We start from the raw sequence: 24,494 nt of genomic DNA on the forward strand, positions 1-24,494 counted from the left end.
GGGAACAGATTTTCCCTATCTATTCTGTCTAGGCCCCTCATGATTTTGAATACCTCTATCAAATCTTCTCTTAACTTTCTCTTCAGTTTTGCACTCTCTCTTTAATTCAACATAAAATGGAATAGTGAAGTAGGTCATGATGGGCAGAAGTCACAGCAGATCACAAGTCTGTGTGGCTTGGTTATCATGGGGACAGGAGGGCCCAGGTTGAGACTTCCCGGGAGCAAGGTGCAAAATGTTCACACTTCAAAATAAAGGCAGGGACATCTGGGCTGACTGTGAAAAGGCCGTCAGTCTGAGTTTTTGGACAGAGAGAAAGAGGTCTCAGAGACAAAAGTTTGCAGCTGGTGTGGTCAGCAGAGAGATTAGGGCTACAGGTCCTCTGCGAGCTACTAGGTAGAACATAGGGGGGAAGACGGTCTCTGGCCAAAGAGACGCATCCTGTGACACTCTGAAGGCTCTGGAAGATCTGTCCTGATGAGGCCAGGAAAAGAAATCGCTGGAATGGACCTTTCTGCTGATAATTGGTTCTGGAATTCTCAGGTAACTAAGGGAAGCAGCTATTGATAGTCACTTGACATTCTGGCTCGGCGAAACAGGGAGACGTGAATCCAGTGGAAGATGAGAGCGACTATGAACTGTTTCCTATAAAGACTGCAATCCTGTGTAGAGCGTTTTATAGTTGTACGTATGCAAGTTATCAGTCTCGTTTATCACTCAATGTATCCCAAAACGTGCAAAGGCAATGTGTCTAATTTGCAGCTGAATGTTAGTACCCAAGTGTTTCCAGTGCCCATCGAAGCATGGCTCATCAGAATTTATCACCTTCAGGAGGGGAGTGAAGAAAATTTGCCATTAGGGAAACACTTAAAAGACAAGCTCAAATGAGGTGCAGCATAAAGTAACTGACCTGCTTTAAGTGTTACAGTAAAATGGATCTGGGTGATGTCAGGTGCACTATCCACAATTCCAGCTATACAAGTTCACCCAACGGCCCATATCATTGCCTCCACCTAACCATCGTAGTGTGAAAAAGGTGACCAATAATCAGACAAATTTTGCATGAAAAGGCACAATAGCCTTTTCAACATCCTCCAAACATTCACTGAATAACACAGCAGCATTCCCCAATCATCTCGGCCCAAATCCTTCCCAACAACTCAGGCAGTTACTCATGCAACTTTTCAAAGAACTCAGTGGATTAGCATTGACTCTGATGGAAGTTCTTCCTGTCCCGCCTGTAGCTACTCTTAACAGATCTACTGTCATGTTCATTTGTCTTGTGTCATCCTAATACATCCGATATAACTCATGTGCAACCACTTGGTGATGTCCATCATCCAACTACACCTAGGTCAAGCCATCTTTCTGCTGCCCTCTAGAAGAGATTTCTGTAGTTTTTCAGCTCTGATCAAAAGCCCAAAATACTGGCATTTTCCATGGACGTAAATCCATCCACATCAATGACTCAAAATAAAACCCTACTAATTTCTACTCTGGCGTAATGGCCAATTATTTTGAACTTTATCCTTTAATCTGAACCACAGCCCTGTCAGTCCTACCACAATGTCACCTTCCAATGCCACTCTCCAACTTGATAGTGTGGGTTAACAGTGTTGAACAACTGCACAACACTCAGCAGGACTTTAAGCAGTTAATTATTCAGCTACATAACCAGTGGCACTTTTGAGAGTCATTCCTAAACTACAGTGAAAGTGCTTTCCTCTGGATAATAATTCTGAAAAACAGCCCTACCAGAAATATTAGTTTTCTTTCCCCAAAAGTGAATTAACATATTGTAACAATAAAAGCACAAAATGTTGTAGGGATCAAAGGTCACTCCAGCTGCATCAGGGAAGACAAGTAGCAGCCCCAGAATAATCACACTCTCCAATGCTATTTCTGCCTCCACTAAGATTTATCCGCACAATTTATTTTTCTAGTGACAAGCGAAATATAAGGACTGACCAGAAATAAACCATTCCAAGCTCTATTTTTTGAATAAATTAGACCATAATGTTAAATATTTAAACTGCATACCAATGTTTGATCTTTTGAAGGAGGATGGTAAGTTTTTATTGAAGTGTTACTATCAGTGCCATGCAATCAATTTAAACAAAATATGAGTTGAATCGATGGAGTGGGTCACCAGCTATTCCCTGCCTTGGCATGTTAGATACTGAAACACAAACAAAAGGCTGATTTATTCCACAGCAGGTACAGCTAATCAAAAGTAAAACTTCTGATGCAGCCAACTGATAAACTGAGTACAATGTGTAGATCGGCACCTATTTTACACAAAAGACAAAGTCTAGCCCCTTACTAGATCTTGACAGACTCAAAAGCCCTGGCTCTGGGAGAGAAACCAGTTTAAAAGTGCTTGTTCTGTAAAACACTCTAATCTACATCGACAAACTACTGTTTTTAGATCATTGTAAACCCGCCTTGTATCACTCGTTCTGTGCTCTATTTAAAATATTACTTACTTTGAAAACTACAAACTTTTTAATTAGGTCTATAAATGGCAGTCACAGTCAAAGCCTCAAATGGAATTAGGACTAGCTTGTATAGGTCAGCTGCTCACCATTTTCACCAGGTACGCTAGAGCATGTGTGTTTTTTTAAATAAAACAAATTTTTAGGACAAGGGCATTTAGCTCAATAAACCCACTCCTGTTGGTTGATTTTTAACTCAGATTTTTGCCTTCTCACAATTTCCCTCAATTCACTTTTGCTCTAGAAACAGATTCACTTGTCCCCTAAATTAATTTATTGCTTTAAACTCCCTTCTCCCCGAGTCCTGCAGCCCAACTTTTGCCATGGGGCTTCCTCACCAACGTGCAAGTGTATAAGGTGGTGATCCAACCAATGCAGTCGCAGTTTACACCAAATGACAACGTGCATTATTACGTACAATATAAGCAAAATACGACAGACACTGGAAACACTCAGGCCATGTGGTGTTCCTTTCTCCAAGACGCTGCTCAGGGTAATAAAGAATTAGACAAGGAAATTACAAAACCATTAGTAATAAACTTTCAAAGCTCCGTTGATGCAAGAATAGTGTCAGAGTCTGAGAATTTACTAAAGTCACTCCATTACTTAAGCGGGGACAAAGAGAAAGAAACCAGGTAACTTAGTAAGAGGCACACAGTCAGAGAGGGGAGACTTTGGTCTGAGTGGGACAGAGACCAACTGAGTATATTTGGGAATTTGGTTCAAAGTGGGAATTCGGTGCACAGGGGGAAATAGGTGCTTTAGGTAAGGTTTACTGCAGGAAGTAGTGTGCTGAGCGGGGAGTTTGGTTTAGGATGGAGAGGGGATGCTTTTTCCTACTACGCTTTTTCAGCCTCCAGTATTTGATTTCTACTTTGTTGCAACAGAAGGAGCAGGTAAACCAGTAACTGCTATTATAAGTTTTATCAGTATTGTAAGTACTGTATTGTTTTATCAGTATTGTAAAGTTTATTCGCAGTGCCGAAACCTATTGGGAGGTGTGGGCTTTACTGATTATTAATTAATTAGCAATTATTAATTAATTAACACATACTGGAGATGGCAGGGCAGGTGATGTGCTGCGATTGCAATAAGTGGGAGCTTCTGGATACCGGTGTGATCCAGGGCAAACACATCTGCAATAAGTGTTTGCAGCTGCAGGAACTTCGGCTCTGAGTTATTGAGCTGGAGGCCGAGCTGCAGACACTGTGGCATATCAGGGAGGGGGAAAATTACCTAGACACTATATCCCAGGAGGCAGTCACACCCCTTAGGATAGGGCCTTCTGATTTGGTCAGTGGTCATGGACAGGGGGGTGTGGCTGCAAGTGAGGCAGGTAAGGGGACCTAGAGAGCAGCAGTGCAGGAGCCTGCACCCTCGCAATTGTCCAACAGGTGTGAGATTTTTTCAGCTTCTTTGGATGAGAGCGGGGGCTGCAGGATGGATGAGCTGACTGGTCATGGCACCGTAGTACAGGAAGGATTCAAGCTGGGGTGGGGGGGGGATAACAAGGAATATAGTGGTGGCAAGGGACAGTATAGTCAGAGGGATTGACACCATTCTCTGCAGCAAAGGGCGCGAGGCCAGGCGGCTGTGTTGCCTGACTAGTGCCAGGGTTCGGGACATCTGCTCGGGAGTAGAGAGGAGCTTTCAGTGGGAGGGGGAGGGCCCGGTCATCATGCTTCATGTTGGTACCAATGACATAGGCAGGTTAAAGGAGGTGGTTCTGCTTAATCAGTATGAGGAGCTTGGCACCAAATTAAGAAACAGAACCTCAAAAGGTCATCACCTCTGAATTATCACCTGAGCCACGTGCAAATTGGCATAGGACAAATCAGATTAGGGAGGTGAATGCGTGACTCAAAGACTGGTGTGGGAGAACTGGGTTCTGGTTCGTGGGGCACCGGCACCAGTACTGGGGAAAGTGGAATCTGTACCACTGGGACTGTCGACACCTGAACCGTGCTGGGACTGGTGTTCTTGCAAGCCATCTAACTAGAAAAGTAGAGACGGCTTTAAACTAAGTAGTGGGGGCAGGGGATCAAATTTGGGAAGATAAGGTAAATCAAAAAGCAGAGACAAAGCAAAAGAGAAAGGTATTATTACAGAAAATGAAAAACAGACCATGACAGGAAGGGATAGAGAGTACAAATCTAACAGCAAATCAATAGATGAGACAAGAGGTTATAAAAATATAAGGATAAAAGTAAAGTCTCTATATCTGAATGCACGAAGCAGTCAAAAGAAAACAGATGAACTGAGAGCGCAGATAGAAATAAATAAGTACAACTTGATATCCATTACAGAGACATGATTGCAGGAGGACATGGATTGGGACCTGAATATTAAAAGGTATAGGACATTTAGGAAGGACAGGAACCGAGAAAAAGGTGGAGGAGTGGCTCTGTTAGTTAATGATGGTGTTAGCACAATAGAGAGGGAAGGCCTAAGTTCAGGAAACCAGGACGTGGAAACTGTTTGGGTAGAGGCAAGAAATGGTAAAGACAAGTAGTCACTTGTGGGAGTCGTCTACAGGCCCCCTAATAGCAACCAAATGGTAGGGTGGAACATAAAGGAAGAAATTATGGGAGCTTGTCAGAATGGCACAGCAATAATCATGGGAGATTTTAATCTATACATAAATTTATAAACTGGAAAAGTCAGATGGGCAAAGATAGCCTAAAAGAGGAGTTCACAGAATGTTTCCAAGATAATTCCCTGGAGCAGCATGTTCTGGAGCCAACCAGAGAGCAGGCTATACTAGACCTGGTATTATGCAACTAGGTGGGATTAATTAGTGATCTCATGGTGAAGGCGCCCCTAGCACCCATAACATGATTGAATTTTTAAACTCAATCAAGGGCAATTATGAGGGCATGAAAGCAGAGCTGGCTGAAGTGAATTGGCAAATTAGGTTAAGAGGTAGGCCAAAAGAGATGCAGTGGCAAACATTTAAGAGAATATTTCAGAATAAATTTCAGATACATTCCAACGAGTGACAAAAAGTCCAAGGGGTGGACACACCATCCATGGTTAACTAGAAAGGTTAAAGATAGTATCAAACTTAAAGGAAATGCATATAATAGTGCTAAGAAACTTGTAAAGGTCAGAAGATTGGACAGAATACATGAACAGCAAAGGATGACTAAAAGATTAATGAGGGAAAAATTAAGAGTACGAGGGAAAGTTAGCCAGAAACATAGAAACAGGTAGTAAGAGTTTCTGTAAATATTTTAAAAAGAAATGAGTTAACAAAGTGAGCGTTGTTCCTATAGAAAGTGAGTCTGGAGAATTGATAGTGGAAAACAAGGAAATGGCAGATGAATTGAACAGATATTTTACATCAGTCTTCACTACAGAGGATGCAAGTAACATCCCAGAAGCTGTTCAAATTTGGAAATGGAAGGGAGGGAGGAACTAGGGGGAAAATTACAATCACCAAAGAAGTGGTACTGAGTAAATTGTTGGAGCTGCGGACTGACAAGTGCCTGGGTCCTGATGGACTTCATCCTAGGGTCTTAAAAGAAGTGGCTAGTGAGATATTTGATGATTTGGTTTCAATTTTCCAAAATTCCCCAGATTCAGAGAAGGTCCCATTAGATTGGAAGATGGCAAATGTAACTCCATTATTCAAAAAGGGAGACAGACAGAAAGCAAAAAACTACAGACCAGTTAGCCTAACATCTGTCGTAGGGAAAATGTTAGAAGCTATTATTAAAGAAGCTATAACAGGGCACTTGGATAAGTTCAAGGTAATCAGGCACAGTCAACATGGTTTTGGGAAAGGGAAATCATGTTTAACCAACTTACTGGAGTTCTTTGAGGAAGTAACACATGCTGGGGATAAAGGGGAACCAGTGGATGTACTGTACTCAGATTCCCAGAAGGCATTTGATAAAGTGCCATATCAAAGGTTAATGCAGAAAATAAAAGCTCATGGCATAGGGGGTAACATATTGGCATGGATAGAAGATTGGCTGGCTAACAGGAAGCAGAGAAGGCATAAATGGGTCTTTTGCAGGTTGGCAAGATGTAATGAGTGGTGTGCCACATAGATCAGTGCTAGGACCTCAACTGTTTACGGTTTATATAAATGACTTGGATGAAGGGATGGATGCCAAATTTGCTGACAACACAAAGATAGGTGGGAAAGTAAGCTGTTAAGAGGACAAAAGAAGGCTGCAAAAAGATATAGATAGTTTAAGTGAATGGGCAAAGATTTGGCAAATGGAGTATAATGTGGGAAAATGAGAAATTGTCCATTTTAGCAGGAAGAATAAAGGAGAGGCATATTATCTAAATGGTGAGAGATTACAGAGCTCAGAGATGCAGAGGGACCTGGATGTCTTAGTGCATGAATCACAAAAGGCTAGTATGCAGGTACAGCAAGTAATTAGGAAGTTAATAGAATGTCATCATTTATTGCGATGGGAATTGAATACAAAAGTAGGGAGGTTATGCTTCATTTATATAGGGCATTGGTGCAACCACATCTGGAGTATTGTGCACTGTATTGGTCACCTTATTTAAGGAAGGGTGTAAATACATTGGAAGCAGTTCAGAGAAGGTTTACCAGACTAATATCTGGAATGTGCGAGTTGTCTATAAGGAAAGGTTGGACAGACTAGGCTTGTATCCACTGGAGTTTAAAGAGTTTAGGCAACTTGATTGAAACATAGAAGATCCTGAGGGATCTTGACAGGGTGGATGTGGAGAGGATATTTCCTCATATTGGGGAATCTAGAACTAGGGGGTCACTGTTTAAAAATATGGGGTCGCCCATTTAAAATGGAGATGAGGTGAACATTTTTCTTTCAGAGGGTCGTGAATCTTTGGAACTCTGACTCGCTTCGTGAAAAGGCAGTGAAAGCATAGAGTTACACAGCACAGAAAGAGGCCCTTCGGCCCATTGTGTCCGTGCCAGCCATCAAGCACCTATCTATTCTGATCCCATTTTCTAGCACTTGGCCCATGTCCCTGTGTGCTGTGGTGTTTCAAGAGCTCATCTAAATACTTCTTAAATGTTGTGAGGGTTCCTGCCTCCACCACCCCCTCAGGCAGTGTGTTCCAGATTCCAACCACCCTCTGGGTGGAAAAAAATGTCCTCAAATCCACTCTAAACCTCCTGCCCCTTACCTTAAATCTATACCCCCTGGTTATTGACACCTCTGCTAAGGGGAAAAGTTTCTTCCTATCTATGCCCCTCATAATTTTGTATACATCTATCAGGTCCCCCGCAGTCTTCTCTGCTCTAAGGAAAACAACCTTAGCCTATCCAGTTTCTCTTCATAGCTGAAACACTCCAGCCCAGGCAACATCCTGGTAAATCTCCTCTGTGCCCTCTCCGGTGCAATCACATCCTTCCTATAATGTGATGACCGGAACTGCACACAGTACTCCAGATGTGGCCTAACTAGCGTTTTATACAGCTCCAACATAACTTCCCTGCTCTTGTATTCTATACCTTGGCTAATAAAGGCAAGCATCCCTTATGCCTTCTTAACCACCATATCTACCTGTGTTGTTGCCTTCAGGGATCTATGGACATCTACACTAAGGACCCTCAATACTTCCTAGAATCCTACCATTCATTGTGTATTCCTTTCTATGTTAGTCTTTGAATATTTTTAAGGCAGAGGTGGATAGATCCTTAGTAAGCAAGGGGTGATAGGTTATTGGGGGTAGGCAGGATGCAGATTTGAGGTTACTACCAGATAAGCCATGATCTTATTAAATAGTGGAGAAAGCTCGAGGAACCAAATGGCCTACTCCTGCTCCTTGTTCATATGTACAGGTCTGCCAGTTTATCTGGTGTAGGGAAGCTATTAGAATCTGTTATTGGAGATAAAGTAACTGAGCACTTGAGCAAATATAAACTGATCAAGGACAATCTTGCCTGAATAATCTAGTCGATTTTTTTTTGGGAGGTCACTCAAGGTAGACAACGTAATGCCTATGGGCATTATCTATAAGAACTTGCAGAAAGCATTCAAAAAAATCTAATACAAAAAGATTACTGGCAAAAATGGAAACATAATTGGTGGTAGCTTTTTGGGTTGGTTTGGGTGGTTGTACAGAAAGGGTGCGGATAAATTTTAGGTACTCAGATCGACACAAACTGCGAAGGGGTGTTACCCAGGGGTCGGGTCTGGGGCCTCAACTTTTCACCATACTTATTAATGACTTGGATGTACAACTCTGGTCCTTCATCTAAGTTTATGGAATACATTAAAATGAGGGAAACAGTAAATAATGTAAATGGGATCCATGAAGCTGCAAAGAAATGTAGTTAGATTAAGTGAATGGGTAAAACTATGGCAAATAGAGTTTAATATGGACAAGTGTGAGGTCATCCACTTCAACCCAAGAAAGATAAATCAGAATTTTCTAACTGGCAAGAAACTAGGAATTGTAGAGAAGCAAAGTGATTTGGGAGCCCAGGCACACCACTCACTTAAAGTTAGTGGACCAGAACAAAAATCAATCAAAAAGGCGAATAGAATAATGGCCTTTATCTCAAGAACCCCGTATTAGAAAGGGAAGGAAGTTATCTTTCAGCTGTATAGAGCTTTGATCAGATCCCATATAGAATACCACATTCAGTTTTGGTCACAGAACTTCAGGAAGGATATCTGGCTTTGGAGGGGTTAAAATACTAATTCTTAATTTTCTAATTCCTAAAAAGGAGTTTGAAATGTACCACAAATGCTAATCGGAAATGAAATTCATGACTTACTAATGTAAACAAAACTGAGTATTGGCCCAACCACGAAGTGTTGTTTCATAGCATTAAAAAGCTATTGGTCAAAGGCGGTTTGAAAAAAAGTCAACACGCTTCTGACTGAAGTCAAAAGTTACAAGTTCAAGGCAGCAAGCACCATTACTGGCACAGATCCTACACAAACATGGTCCTCCCAGCTGCCTAGGCATGACCAGTTATCATCAGACTTTCTAACATCCAATCTCCTGTAATAGTTTGTTTTCCATCACAAGTGGACCGCACCACTTTAAATTATAGCTTGAAAGTTCTGAAATCAAACGAAGAATACTAACAATAAAACTTACTGGCTGAGATCAATGAACAGAAAAAGAATTGGCAAACTAGGCAATCTGTCACTGCCCTTATATTTCACAAGAACTGAGACCTATATATAGGAACACAGATCAAAACCGTTTCTTACCAGTTTCAGAAACCACAGTAACATTCTCTGGTTTGGAAGGTTTTACAGGCTTGGAGGAGGAACTCTTTTTGGATTTCTTATCTGGAGGAGACGCTTCTGATTCAGAATCTGCAGTACAGTAACACAGGTGTTTAAAAACATACATTTCCTTCTGAATATCAAATCTTATACCAATACAAATCCTCTCAAAAAAACTGAACTGACTAGCTTGCACTGTGGCCTAGTAGGTAACTACACTATGTGGTGTTGTAATAAATCACACAAGGACGGATCTCAGTTCTTTATCTCCCATCCCCAGATCAGATAACACAGAAAAAGCCACTAGAGAACGCAACTGCCATTGCAGAATATTGCAACACAGGAACATGTTATGCCTCCCTTTTGTGTTCTGCTGCTCATCATTGTACCCATGGTATGGAGGAGGGAAGGAAAAAACACAGGCATCTCATCTCTGCCAGATGGTAAGTCAGTGACCCTGCTGGTCAGGATCAGCACGAGCTATGATGCCTTCCAAAGTCAAATTACTTGCCAACCTGTCTAGCCTTGCATATTTGAGAGAGGTCAGTATTTGCTGCCCTCAGGGTATCAAGAATCAACCATGCCGTGTGGGACAGGAACCAGCCGTAGAATGGGCCAGGTAGGGGATATTAATGAAAGTAGGGCTTTAATGACAATCCAGCAATTTTAACTCATGAATAATGATAATAAAAGTTTACAACTGTTTCTGCCGCACAGCACAAAGTACTTAACCTCACTGAAAACATTGATATATTAACAAGGTAAGCATTTCCAAGTACTTTTTTCAGTTTACTTGGTAAATTGCCAAGTAAACTGAAAAAAGTACCTGGAAATGCTCCTGAACAGGTCTAAAGTCAGCACATCCCATTGCAGAACTGAATATTTTTAGAATGACTGCAACACACTTATACAAGCAGAACATACCAAATGAGCAATGAAAACAGAAAAGGAGGGAAACAGGGGTTAATGTTTCAGATTGATCACCTATCATCAGAATTGATAAAAGGTGATCGACTCTGAAACGTTAAGTGTGTCTCCCACCACAGATGCTGCCAGACCTGCTAAATATTCCAGTTTTTATTTCAATATTTCCAGTATCCGCAGTATTTAACAAATAAGTCTCTGATAGCTTTTGACAATGTAGATTATTCTGTTTATACCAATTATTTGTAATTTAAATAGTGTTGCAGGGAGATGAAATGTTTGTCTTCTCATCTCCCCTACAACATAGAGCAGATAAACAAATTACTCCCAAGTATCTGCAATTATCTGCCATTTAGGAGGTGGCGGTGGCATAGTGGTAATGTCATTGGACGAGCAATCCAGAGGCCCAGGTTATTGCCCTGGGGACGAGAGTTAAAATCCCACCATGGCAGCTAATGGAACTTGAATTCAATTAATAATCTGGATTTAAAAGCTAGTCTCAGTAATGGTGACAATTAAATCATTGTTGATTGTTGTAAAAACCTCATCTGATTCACTAATGTCCTTTAGAGAAGGAAATCTGCCACCCTTGTCTGGTCTGGCCTACATGTAACTCCAGACTCACAACAATGTGGTTGACTCTTAAATGCCCTCTGAAGTGGGCTTAGCAAGCCACTCAGTTGTATCAAACCACTACAAAAAAATCAATAAAAAGAGAGTCCAGAAGAACACTAGGCATAGACCTAGGCCACAATGCCCAGGTACACCCAGCTCTTTCAACCCTGCAAAGCCCTCCTTAATATCATTGAGGACTTGTGCTAAAATTGGGAGAGCTGTCCTACAGACTAGTCAAGCAACAGGCTGTCAGTCATACTCACAGAATCATACCTTATGTCCCATACATCATCACCATCATCCCTGGGTAGGTCCTGTCCCACCTGCAGGACAAGTCCAGCTGAGGTGGCAGCACAGTTATACAGTCAGAAGGGGAGTAGTCTAGGGAGTCCGGACCCCATGAAGTCTCATGGCATCAGCATCAAGTCAAACATGGGCGTGGAAGCCTCCTGCCGATTACCACCTATTGCACACTACGCGCCCTCCGCGCCTCTCTCAAGCTGATGAATCTAAGACTCTATGTTGAGCATCACTTGGAAGAAACACCGAGGATGGCAAATACACAGAATATACTCTGGGTGGTGGACTTCAATGCCCATCACCAAGAGTGGCTCGGTGGCAACACTATATTGGTTTAAGTATTCATATTTTATAATTCTGCTAATTTGTGCACTTTCCAATTTCTAACTTGGTATAGTGCTTGTTGCTCCAAGTTAGTTATGTTATTAGTTTTTTTCATTCTTATGGGGTGCACAGACTTTTGAAAACTAAGTGAAAAACTAAATTATTTTTAACAACTGCTGCTGGTAGTTTCCACAATCTACTCTGAGGTTAGAGAAAGAAAAATTCAAAGTGGTTTAAAATGCTAATGGCATCATACTGGTAATAGGAGTGGTGGGGGAATATTGGGTGAAGCCAGGTCTGGGAGAAACAAGAGAGGGAGTGTGGTGGGAAGGCCACCTGGGGATCTTACATGCCCCCATCTACACCCGCCTGCCTGCAAACCTGCCAGGGGGACTGTAAAGATTTGCCAGGTATTTCCTGCAATACTTTATATACCGGCAATTGTATTGCATACTTCCTAAGCAAACAATTCTGTGTTTCTGTATCTAAGCATATATGTAATTATGCAATAGGTAATTATGACAATTAGTAAACATTTTGTAATCACTAGAAAAGAAATTGCAGGGCTACGAGAAAAGGGCTAGGGAGTGGGACTAGCCGATTTGCTCTTGTAGAGAGCTGGCATGGACACAATGGGCCAAATAGTCTCCTCTGTGCTATACCCATTTTATTATTCCATTCTGCTAGCTGAGTCCTTAAGGACATAGCTGCTAGACTGGGTCTGCAACAGGTGGTGAGGGAACGACGAGGAAAAAACCAACGACCTCATCCTCACAAATCTACCTGCCACAAACGCATCTGTCCATGACAATATCGGTAGGAGCGACCACCACACTGTCCTTGCGATGACAAAGTCCCATCTTTACATTGAGGATAATCTCCATGTTGTGTGGCACTACCACCATGCTAAATGGGATGGATTTCGAACAGGTCTAGCAACTCAAAACTGGGCATAAGGTGCTGTGGGCAAGTAGCAGCAACAATGTATTCAACCCCAATGTGTAACTGCATGGCCTTGTATGACCCCACTCTACCATTATCATCAAGCTAGGGGAATCAATACTGGTTCATTGATGAGTGCAGGAGCTCAGGACAGGAGCAGCACCAGGTCTACCTAAATAAGTCAACCTTGTGAAGCTACAACACAGGACTACTTGCGTGCCAAACAACAGAAGCAGCATGCAGCAGACGAGCTAAGCGATCCTACAGCCAACAGATTTAATCTAAGCTCTGCAGTTCTGCCACATCCAATCGTGAATGGTGGTAGACAATTAAACAACTCTCTGGGGGAGGAGGCTCCACCATATCCCCATCCTCCATGATGGGGGAAGCCTAACACATCAGTGCAGAAGGCAAGGTTGAAGCATTTGCAACCATGTGTAAATGATCCATCTCAGCCTTCTCCTGAAGTCCCCAGTATCACAGATGCCAGTCTTCAGCCAATTTGATTCACTCCACGTGATTCAAGAAATGGCTGAAGGCAAAGGATATGGGCCCTGACAACATTCTGGCAGTAGTACTGAAGATTTGTGCTCCTAGCTAAGCTGTTCCAGTACACCTACAACACTGGTATCTACCTGGCAATGTGGAAAATAGTCCAGGTATGTCCTTGTCCACAAAAAGTAGGACAAATCCAACTCAAGTCAATTACCACCCATCAGTCTACTCTCGATCATCAGTAAAATGATGGAAGGTGTCGTTGACAATGCTATGAAGCTGTACTTACACAGCAATAACCTGCTCACTGGTACTCCTGGTTTGCTTGGGTTCTTGATGCCACACTCCGTCAAACTCTACCATGATGTCAAGGGCAGTCACTCTCACCTCCCATCAAGTTCAGAATTTTTGTCCATGTTTGGGCCAAGGCTGTAATGAGGTCAGGAGCCGAGGGGCCCTGGCAGAACCCTAACTAAGCTAAGGGCACGGCTAGCTCTGGAGCACAAGTCTAAAGTACTATTGCCAGGGTGTTGTCAGGACCCATTGCCTTTGGAGTAAGTGAGCTCAAACTGCAACCACAATGCTAAAAAGCCACAAGAAACAAGCTTTGACAATTTTTGTCACATGACTAATCCTTTCCTCATCAATACATTTAAAGCCTTTTAATAAAAACATGCGTATCAGGAAAATCTCTGGCTCAATGTGCCACCTGTCAGGGGTGGGAGGGGGAATAGCCGCCCTCAGTCACAGTAGTGATATGGACACTACAACAGCCTCAACTTCCTTACGTTGGAGAGAGTAAATTCAGTCAGCAATCCCAGTCCCAATACCTAGCCATTAATGCCTGCCTAAAATTTAGACATCTGTATGTCTGCTGAAGACAAGTTCTGCAGGTTCAGCTGTGAAGCTCTCTACTCGCCTGTCAATGCTAATGATAAAGACTCACTCATGAATAATGATCACACAGACAAGATGTCAGACAGCAACCAACATCAGTGAAACCATACCCTAAGAATGATTCAATAACTTTACAGGATAAAAAATTGGAGAGACCAGCTCTCTCCCAGATACCTCATTATGCATTGATTATATTTACCTGAATCATAAATAATGTGCTTTTTCCTGTGCATTGGCTTTTGCTTTCCTGATATTGAATTGGGTGAACCTTTTTCCTGAAAACACAAAGCAAATAAAGTGTACACCATTAGATCAATGTTGGACAGTCCTGAAATAAAAACAGAGAATATTGGAAAAACTCAGCAGGTCTGGCTGCATCTGTGGAGAAACAAAGTTTACATTCAAGGTCGTACGACTCTTCTTCAGAGTTGGACAGTCCTGTCTATATTGCTCACTGCCTTGGATGCAAGTTGGCAGTCCTTGTATTTGCCCCTTATTTCACCAAAGCATTAGAGAGCGAGCAAAATAGTCAGAGTCATAAAATGAGCATAAGGTAACTGACCTTAACATCAGTTTTCTTCTTCGTGTTCGAAGTTCCCTTGCCAACATTTTTAGTTTGGTTCTTTTCCAAAGCCTCACTCCCAGGTTTTTTCCCAGTAGGGAGCCCACCAAAGAATCTTCTGATGTCCTATGAATAGAAAAAGGTAAAATTCTCTCAAAATATTCCCCAGTTGTTTGAGAGATAATTGTATTTCCATCATAGAAACATGCATAGGCTGGTGCCCCAAAATTCAGAATGGGCTAATAACATGCACACTAAGGTTGGCAATTCATTGACACGCAGTGTCAGAGAACTGAGTTACAAGGGAACATTGAAAAATACTGGAGACTTTTCAGCCCTGGTAATAAGCAATATGGAATGGTAAATCTAAAATATTATTTCTAACCAGATTGAAAGATAATGACATGGAGACATGACTTCAAACTAGCAAAAAACAAATGTTTTATGGATTATTCACAAAGCGCTTCACACAAGGATACATCAAATGGAGCCCCAGGATACTGCAGACCAAATTGGTAGAAACATTTTAGAAAAAAATTAGATGTTACAGTTGTAGAGTATAGGGCCTTTCTGGAACTCAGGGGCCAAAGTGACTAATTTTATGACTTGCTCTGGAAAAAATTCTGGAAACCAACAGCTAACATGTTTTACATAATAAATCCTAAGATTTGAATGATTCTTCCACTTATTTTCTTGTCAATTATCTCTGATCCTTCCTGAAACCTTTAACTCCTCACTGAGCTGCAGTTTCACAGGTGCATGTCACTCCCTCACAGATGTGGAAAATTACCATGCTGTGTCAGCAAGCACTCCTACCATGCAGGTCTCAACCAACCCCAGTCCGATCCTCAACCAATGTCAGTACACTCACACTTCCAAGAGCAGCAAATGCCTAGCAATCTTCCCCTGTACAAATCAGGGGTGCAAGAACCAACTGTAATGCTGCTGCCAGCATCTCAGTCAAGATAAGCTGACTCTGCAACAGCCAATCATGGCATACTGAAGGAGGCCATTTGGGTGATTATGCTTATGTTAGCTCTAATGAGTCAAACTTCCTTGTCCTTCTACCATTGCCCTTTAGATTTTTTCCCCTTTCAAGTATTTATCTAATTCCCTTTAAAATGCCATTAAATTTGCTGCCAATACCATTTCATGAACAGCATTCCAGATCACAAGTGTAAAAAAAATGTTCTCTAAGTCATCCCTGATCCTTTTGCCAATCACTCTGTTTATCAACCATTTTGCCGCTGAAAAGTTTCTTCTTATTTCCTCTATCAAAAACATTCATGATTTTGAACCCTTCTATCAAAACTCCTCTTAGCATTCTCTGCACTAAGAACACCACCAGTGTCTCCAAATAATGAAGTCCCTCTTCCCTGGTGCCATTCTAGTAACTCTCTACTGCACCCTGTGACATCCTTCGGGGAGCAATTAATCCACTCAAAAGAAGCACAGGTAGAATTCAATTTTTCAAAAAGAAATTAAGCTGCAAATATTGGGCACACTGTGTGGCGGTACAGTTGAATGCATGATACTTCGCCATGTACATATGGGGCGGGAGGTGGGGGTTTTATACAGTCTGGAACAATTGGATGGTATTGCTCAATAGCAACACAGACTTCATTCATACATCAGGGTTTCAAAGCCTTGTCCTGATTCAACTGCTTTCTGTTGTGTCCTCTCCCAACTTCTGAAAGACATCTCTAAAACAGCAAAAGTTCTAGTTTAATGACCATTTTCAGTTACAGAGCTGCATTCGACATCAGCCTGTATTTTAGCAGCAGTGTTGTAACGAATGAGATGATGCTGCCGCCTCCAGGGGTGCAGAGATTCACCTCAGAACATTGTTTTATCTGGTAGCAGTAGCTCCCCCAGGATTGGGATTTCATGCCATTGGAACTAGATAGTAAAATGGCGTTAATCAATATTTGGGGAATGGGGCAGGGAGTAGGCAAGGAACAAAAACAGAAAAACTTCTTTCACAACTACACAAGCAACCTGCTTTTCTCGGTACTGTACATTAGCATCACTTGTTTTACTGTGGTAAAGCCAGAGTCCAAAGAGTAAAGTAAAACACAGGGTATATGATACCTTTATGGACAAATGAAATCCCAAGACATGTGAAAAATTCTGGAGAGGGCGTAGGGAAAGCACAATTCCACATATCTTTTGAATGTGCCAAAGATTATGAACATGCCAGCAATCAAAAAGACAACTCTTCACCTCCATGAACTCAAATGAAACCACACTACCTTCTAAGACTTCTCATCAGAAAAATTTCCTTAAGGCCAATGGTGGAAAAATTTCCAGGATCCTGCTGCTTAAAGTTTTTCGTAGTGCATCGTACTGAAGTGACCAAAGATACCTCACCCAACTCAAAACAACTAAGGAAGAAATGTAGAAGATGGCTGAATCCAAAGAAATGGCTTACTGCCCAATAGATGGGACGTGAGACAACTTGGTCCTAATTCTTGGAGTATTTCTGAAGAAAGCAATGAAACCAACCATCATAATACTAAACCAGTCACTGCATGGGTGACTAAAATCAAGTCTCAACAACATGCATTTATACAACACCTTAAAATGCTGGAAAATGTCCAAACAGGACCAGTATTGAACACCATTTGACATTTCATATTAGGAAGTGACCAAAAGCTTGATCAGAGATGTAGATTTGAAGCATCCTTAAAGAAGGAAACAAAGGTAGACAGAGGGAGAGGTTTAGGGAGGAAATTTCAGAGCTTAGACAGCAGCATAGCATAGCCACCAATGGTCAGGCGAAGTAAATCCAGGATACACAAGAGGCCAGAAATATAAGAATGTAATAATTTCAGAGTTAGAGTCTGGAGAAGGTTACAGAAAAAGGGAGGGGTGAGGCCATGGAAGGATTTGAACACAAGGATAAGAATTTTAAATGAGGCATTGCTGGACCAGCAGCCAATGAAGGTCAGCAAGCACAGGGGTGATGGGTGAATGGGACTTGGTGCGAGTTCAAATCTTGGCAGCAGACATTTGGATCAGCTCAAGTTTAGAAAGCAGAGGTGGGAAGTTGGCCAGGAAAGCATTGGGGCTGTCAACCAGGCAAAGATATAATCTGCTTCTTCCTCCCTCTGCAGGGGGAAGGCAGAATGTGATATTGAATGTAATGATCTTATTACACGGTGTAACAAGTTTGAGGGCTGAATGGCCTACTCCTGCACCTAATTCATATGTATGCAGGAAACCTGATAAAACACCTTCCAAGAATTGTACACCAACAATCACCAGTCACAGTAACATTTGTATAACTAATCATTCTCTGTGAACTGCAGGAAAATAATGCTGCACAGTCAAACGCATCTATTCTCTATTTGCGTGCCAACAACTAAAGGTTGAGTTCAAAAATGATTGAGCTCTCTAAGTGGCGCCTAGCTACAACTGATTCTATTGCCCCTGATTCAAGTATTCAAACAGGAGTCCTAGTTTTAATTTACCCTTTCTCCAACATATCTAAAGATTTTGATATGCAAAAGGTGAACAGCTCAATAAAAACATTCAAGCCTAAAATGATATTCCAATTCCCCTCCATCAGTAACTTTTTATATAAGTTGCACTCTTATTCCACGCACTCCTCAATGACGCCTGAGGCAGATGGATGACAAGTTTCCACCAGCACTGCTGTAGAATCAACAGCCGAAATGCACAACACATGTTTCTGGGTTAGGCTAGGAACTCACCATACAGGCAAGGGCAGACCCACTGCCCACAAGTCCACTCAAAAAAAAAACCTTAAAGCATGCATAAACCCATTATTGCATTACATTCCACAAAGAAAGTAACTCCCACCTTAAAAACTGAATCAAAGGCAACATTTTTTTTTAAAATAAACTTATTCCAACAGCATGTTAACAGGAAGAATAGTAATTCACTGCAGTGGACAAGAGCAGACAAGAGTTCAGTCAAATCATATGGTCCACACGTTAACTCTTTGGCAGAGAAAAAAAACATTACAAATTTGACAAGCAGCTGACGAGTAAACTCATCACGTCACCAAGCAGCTACTTCAAAACACATGGAAGGTAGGGAAAAGTTGAGAGCCCGCACTTAGCAACAGTTGATTGGATTAAATGCAGTACAAAGGCAGGTAGTTACTCATGAAGAAAGGCAAGTCCAGACATGAAGGAAAATTACTGAAGGGGAAGCATTATGTGGCAAAAAGAGGGCCAATAGGGGAGAGCAAAAGACTTGGGTAGAACTCATTAACATGCAGAGGCTGCAGTGTTTAGTTTTAGTCCTACTCAAATAAGTGCCTGGTGGAATACAGGAAGAATGAGTGACTATGCTTCACTGTAGTCTGCTCATGTAACTTCTCTTCACGCTGAGCTTAAAGGTAAAACGAAAAAACTCTGGCATCTATGACTCAAACTTAATTCAACTTAATAATTAAAGATTAATTCAAGATTCCACTACTTATCTAAAAGCAAAAACCCTAGCCAACAAAAAGTGAGCAACAGGTGGTTTGATGGCCCAGTGAACCTATCCACTAAGTCATAGAGCCATACAGGCTAAGAAAATCCCAGGTTCTATTCTGTTTTTTACCCACTTAGCCAAGACAGCAGGAAAGTGCCTCAAACTCTTGTTCTCTGCCCTGTAACTCCTGCCGAAACTGCATGTGTAGGCATCAGATGAAGATATACTCAACTGTGATGCCCAGCCTGATCATTTTCAAGGCTCACAAAAAACGCACTTTGGGTGAGGTATAGGAGGATAACCATTGCTGATATGACCATGAGCCAGGCAAGTGCCAACACTAAGAGCAGGAAGGAAGAACTGAGCTCAATTACCAACCCCACCCCGACTGTATGACTTTAATGATGCACATTCAATGAAAGCTGACTGAAAGAGAGAATCTGGTCATGTTATTCCTGTACAACCATGCTCCAGGCTTCCATAGCCCTCAACTCCACAGTTCTGATGCCAAAAAAAGAAAATTCAAAATGTGGAGTTTTTCTAAACGAAGTGTTTATTTCACATTCTGGTACAAGAACAGCAAAGTGTGTTACAACTGAGTACAATGTGTGACATCAAAATAAACCCTCAAACTGGAATCATGCATGGCTTGTAACAGGTCCTTAAATCAGCAGAAAGCCCAGACTTCATTCAAACGGATAACTGCACTATGTAGCAAAATCAGTCAGTGCCCACCAGGAGGAAGATCCACCTTCCCCTGGCTTTTCATTTCACACAAGTGCATCAACCCAGCTGTAGGTAAATTTCTCTTCAGCTTTTGTGTTGTCCATTCCCAGTTCCAACTTCATTCACAATGGGGCAGTCACCTCAATTCACTTTCCAGATGAGAAACACTTCACACCAGGAAAACCAGCATGACAACTGCATGGCCCTAAAATATAAAATTTTACAAAATCAATCCCATTAAATAAAAGTTACAGATGTTAACATTGTTATATTCAACATCCATTGGACATGTATGTAAACTTTGATGTGCAGGAGGCCCTATGCTAACATTTGACTAGCGATTTCATTTTTTTAGTGCCTGCCATTTATGAAATCTTACATTAATCTTGGAGAACAAAGGATATAACTCAGACAAACTGAAGTAATATCACAATCATAGAGGTGCCCTGCCCTTTCTTTAAACCAAGGGAGAAGAGGAAACAAATGTTGATTTATTTTGCATCACAACTCCTTCTTGCAAAAAAACTAAACATTATGAAATATTTAATTAACTCAGGACAAGTTCCTGATTATGGAATCCTCCAGTTTCTTTCACTTCCCAATTAAAATTATTAAAAATATCCCAACAGCAATTTTTGAAATTAAACCATTTACAGTCCTACCTCAACATGTGGATTTCATGCCACTTGCTGTGAAGGTCCAATTCAGCACTGCTGTAATGTTAAAATGGGTTCTTTTTCTTCAGGGTGCTTGTTGTCCAGTTTTGGCTGTCTGCAGTAATGCCACAGCAGAATAAAGTTGGAAGAGAAAGGATCTTTTCACATTGGCAGTCTTTGAAGTCACGAACAGTTGATGTTCCTGACCAACACAACATTTGTGCAGTCAGGTACAGATACTGCAGTTCAAGGTTCCTGGTCATTACACACATTACACTTATGCACACAGAAAAAGTTTTGGCAGAGATCAACATTACAATACACCTTTATTGTCAACTTGTAGTCTCAGTAGAAGCAAGAGCCAGTACAAAACTAGCAGAAAAACAGCAAGGGCAATCATATCTTCAAAACCCAATTCTGCCCTATTTAGATTGATATTCTATACAATATGATCCAAGTACATTAGTCCACTTCATTCTCCCAGCAACATTTGATATAGTGGACCATACCATGCTCCTCAGTTTTATATCTGTGGCACTGGTCTCGCATTCCATTTTTATCTATCCCACCGCAGTAAGTATATCTCCTGCAATACGTTCACCTCCAAATCAGCCCATGTTGATCAGCCCTTATTGACAGACAAACTTGAGGAGTCCCTCATCAATCCAGGGACTCTCATAAGCAAGCCCTTATCCAACTCCTGGAGTGTGTAAAGGCTTCAGCCTGTAGGATTTCTGCTCCAGAAGTGGTCTCTCCCAGATATCATCATCCAAAACTCTGGATGGAATTCACTTCCCTTCTTCACACTCCATCCGGGCCTGAAACAGGGGAATTTAAGCAGGTGTGAACCCACAGACCACATTCACTAAAATCAATCACCTTTATTGGATCAACTGCACACCCTCATGGTTTTCATTTATTACTCGACCGATCAATTCAAAATATCTTTCAATAAGTCACGATTTGCAGTCCCACCCAACAGAGCTCACGACAAGTAAACATTTCCCTGAGAGCCTTTGCTATTTTCAGTGTAACATTCACAGGAATGGGCCCGACAGAAGATTCCGGCTGTGGTTACTCGGCCCAGACAAGAGTCAAAGAACCAGCAAAGCCACTGAGTCCAACATCAACTTAAAACAGGGGGAAATGTCCGAATAAAGAGGCGTCATTGGGAGCGACGGACCGGGGGTGAACCTCGGAGAAGAGAGGGAGAGGGAGATGGGGCCCGAGCCCGGGCCCCTGGGCCCAAACCGAAACTCTCGGGCCTGAGCTGCGACTACAAACCCCGGGTGGGAACAGCAGCGGCGGCGGGTAACCGAACCTGGAACTGGTCCCTGTCCCCGTCCCCCTCTCACCATGTCTCTGTCTCTATCGCTCCTTCTCCGTCTTTTCCGCCACTACATTTGGCGCCAACAAATTTCAACGCGCAGGCGTGCGGCGCACGGGGATGAGGTCAGGCGGGGACCCGGATGTGCTGGAGGTTTGATTGACAGGTGCAGAGTCACTGGGAAAGTGGGTCAGTGCATTGAGCTGTTCTGCAGCTCTATTGTACCCAATGCTGGACAGGCACTGAGTGTCCTAGAAATGTCACAGCGAGATTTAGAGCGCTAAGTATTGAGATGTATCACCAAGAAGAAACAAGCCAGGTGAAATTAAAGCTGTGCTAGTCTTTAGCTCAGCATGTGTCTATTTGGATCGTTTCCTTACATATATCACCTCACCAGTTAGCTTACAAAGGGGCAGGCCAAGTTAAAGTAGCTCCATTTTGTGGCTTAGCATTGCAGCCTCTATACTCAAATATACTGTCAGACAACAGAACAGACATCAGCAGTCACATTTGTTTGTGCTTTTACTCCAACTCTTTCTAATCACAGAATTGTTACGGTGCAGAGGTAACAGAAAAGGTCAATGAGGGTAATGCTGTTGATGTGGTATACATGGACTTTGAAAAGGCATTTGACACAGCGCCACACAACTGACTTGTGAAAAAAGTCATTATCCATGGAATAAAAGGGACAGTAACAACGTGGATACAAAATTGGCTGAAGCATCGGAAGCAGAGAGTAATGGTCAATAGATATTTTTTAAGCTGGAAGAAGGCTTGCAGTGGAGTTCCCCAAGGGTCAGTAGTGGGACCCTTGCTTTTCCTGATTTATATTAATGATCTAGATCTTGGTGTGCATGGGACAATTTCAAAGTTTGCAGATGATACGTAGCTTGGGAGTGTTGTGAACTGCGAGGAGGACAGTGTGGAACTTCAAAAGGACATAGACAAGTTGGTGGAGTGGGCAGATAGGTGGCAGATGAAGTTCAGAGAAGTGTGAGGTGATGCATTTTGGTAGGAAGAACATGGACAGACAATATAAAATAAGGGGTGAACTTTTGAAGGGGGTGCAGGAGCAGAAAGACTTTGGTGAATATGTACATAGATCATTGAAGGTGCCAGGACAGGTGGAGAGAGCAGTTGATAAGGCTTATAGTATCCTGGGCTTTATTAACAGGAGCATAGAGTACAAGAGCAGGGAGGATATGCTGAATTTATGTAAGGCACTCGTTAGACCTCAGCTGGAATATTGTGTACAGTTCTGGGCAACATGTTATAGGAAGGATGTGAACACATTGGAGAAATTGCGGAAGAGGTTTTTAAGAATGATTCCAGGGATGAGAAACTTCAGCTATGAAGATAGATTGGAGAGGTTGGAACTGTACTCCTTGGAGAGAAGAAGGCTGAGAGGAGATTTGATAGAGATGTTCAACATCATGAGGGTGCTGGATAGAATAGATAGGGAGAAGCTGTTCCTGCTCATAAAAGGATCATGAACGAGAGGGCACAGCTTTAAAATGATCTGCAGAAGAAGCAAGTGTGACGTGAGAAAAAACTTTTTCACACAATGAGTGGTTCGGGTCTGGAATACAATGCCTGGAAGTGTGGTGGAGGCATATTAAATCGAGGCATTCAAGAAGACATTAGATGATTATTTGAATAGGAACAATGTGCAAGGGTACGGGGAAAAGGCAGGGCAATGGCACTAGGTTATAATGCGCATTTGGAGAGCTGGTGCAGGCATGATGGGCCGAATGGCCTCCTTCTGTGCTGTTAAGCTTCTGTGATTCTGTGAACCTAACAAAGAGTCTAGCGAGAAACTACCTTTGGGGGTCAGGGTTAGATAAGGGCATAGAAGACACAGTGGGCTGAATAACATGGTGTCATGCCGACGGCAGGTTCCGCACCCGGAAGTCAATGGCGTTCCAACTTCCTAGCCTGCCGGAGTGTGCCCAATAATATGTTAATTGTCGCCAATATACAGCGAGGGCAGGTGATAGGCCTTCATCCAATGAGTGCTGGAGTGCAGGATGTCCGGTCTCGGAGGTAGCAGGCCCTGACCCAGAACAAAGTCATGGACAACACTTTAAAGGGCCCCCTGGCACAGGACAGTGTCAGGGGACCCAGCAGATGAGCTATCTTGTGGATTCACTGTACAGACAGACACTTGTGCAGTTTCCAGTCTTGCAAGGTAAGCGCATTTAAATTTTAGTTAATCTCTGCAAAGCTTGTCACTCTTCATAGGTGGCATAATTTTTAAACTTCAGCAAGTCTCCTACCTTTTGGTATTGAGGATTTGTACATTTGTTATATGTTTTCATACTTGGATAACTGCGCCATTGGAGCAAGGGGAAAGGTGGACTAGAAGGGCCAAACCAGTCCCTAGACTCAAAGAGGACTCACTTAGAGTACTCCTTTGTGCAGTTTTGGACTGACGTGAGCAGCTCATGCCAACCCTGGCAAGAGAAGAAAGCCTAGCCAGACAGGTGCTGCATGGGAGGAGGTGGCCAAGGTGATCAACAGTATGGGCATTGTGAGAAGGACTTGGTCCCAGTGTCAGAAAATGCTCAGTGACCTAATGAGGTC

The 24,494-nt window shown here is 42.3% G+C and overlaps 1 protein-coding gene and 1 long non-coding RNA gene across 3 annotated transcripts in view; both read right to left on the reverse strand.

The window, feature by feature from the left end:
• The window catches only part of rfc1 (replication factor C (activator 1) 1), a 77,084-nt gene extending 55,042 nt beyond the window's left edge, over positions 1-22,042 (reverse strand). For both annotated transcript variants that reach the window (XM_078546291.1, XM_078546283.1), the window contains exons 1-4: positions 21,940-22,042; positions 14,754-14,879; positions 14,391-14,466; positions 9,677-9,784 (exon numbers count right to left, since the gene is read on the reverse strand). In XM_078546291.1, coding sequence (XP_078402417.1) covers positions 9,677-9,784; positions 14,391-14,466; positions 14,754-14,879; positions 21,940-21,942 — 313 coding nt within the window. In that variant the 5' untranslated portion in view covers positions 21,943-22,042. The remainder of the gene's footprint in view (positions 1-9,676; positions 9,785-14,390; positions 14,467-14,753; positions 14,880-21,939) is intronic.
• Positions 19,750-21,579, reverse strand: LOC144683418 (uncharacterized). The gene is made up of 3 exons (XR_013577253.1): positions 21,464-21,579; positions 20,591-20,699; positions 19,750-20,133 (listed from the first exon to the last, which is right to left on the reverse strand). It is a non-coding gene; the product is annotated as an uncharacterized LOC144683418 (long non-coding RNA).
• Positions 22,043-24,494: the final 2,452 nt, after the last annotated feature.

Source organism: Cetorhinus maximus, chromosome 1, assembly GCF_964194155.1.
Source record: "Cetorhinus maximus chromosome 1, sCetMax3.hap1.1, whole genome shotgun sequence".
In the NCBI taxonomy this organism is placed as follows: Eukaryota; Metazoa; Chordata; class Chondrichthyes; order Lamniformes; family Cetorhinidae; genus Cetorhinus; species Cetorhinus maximus.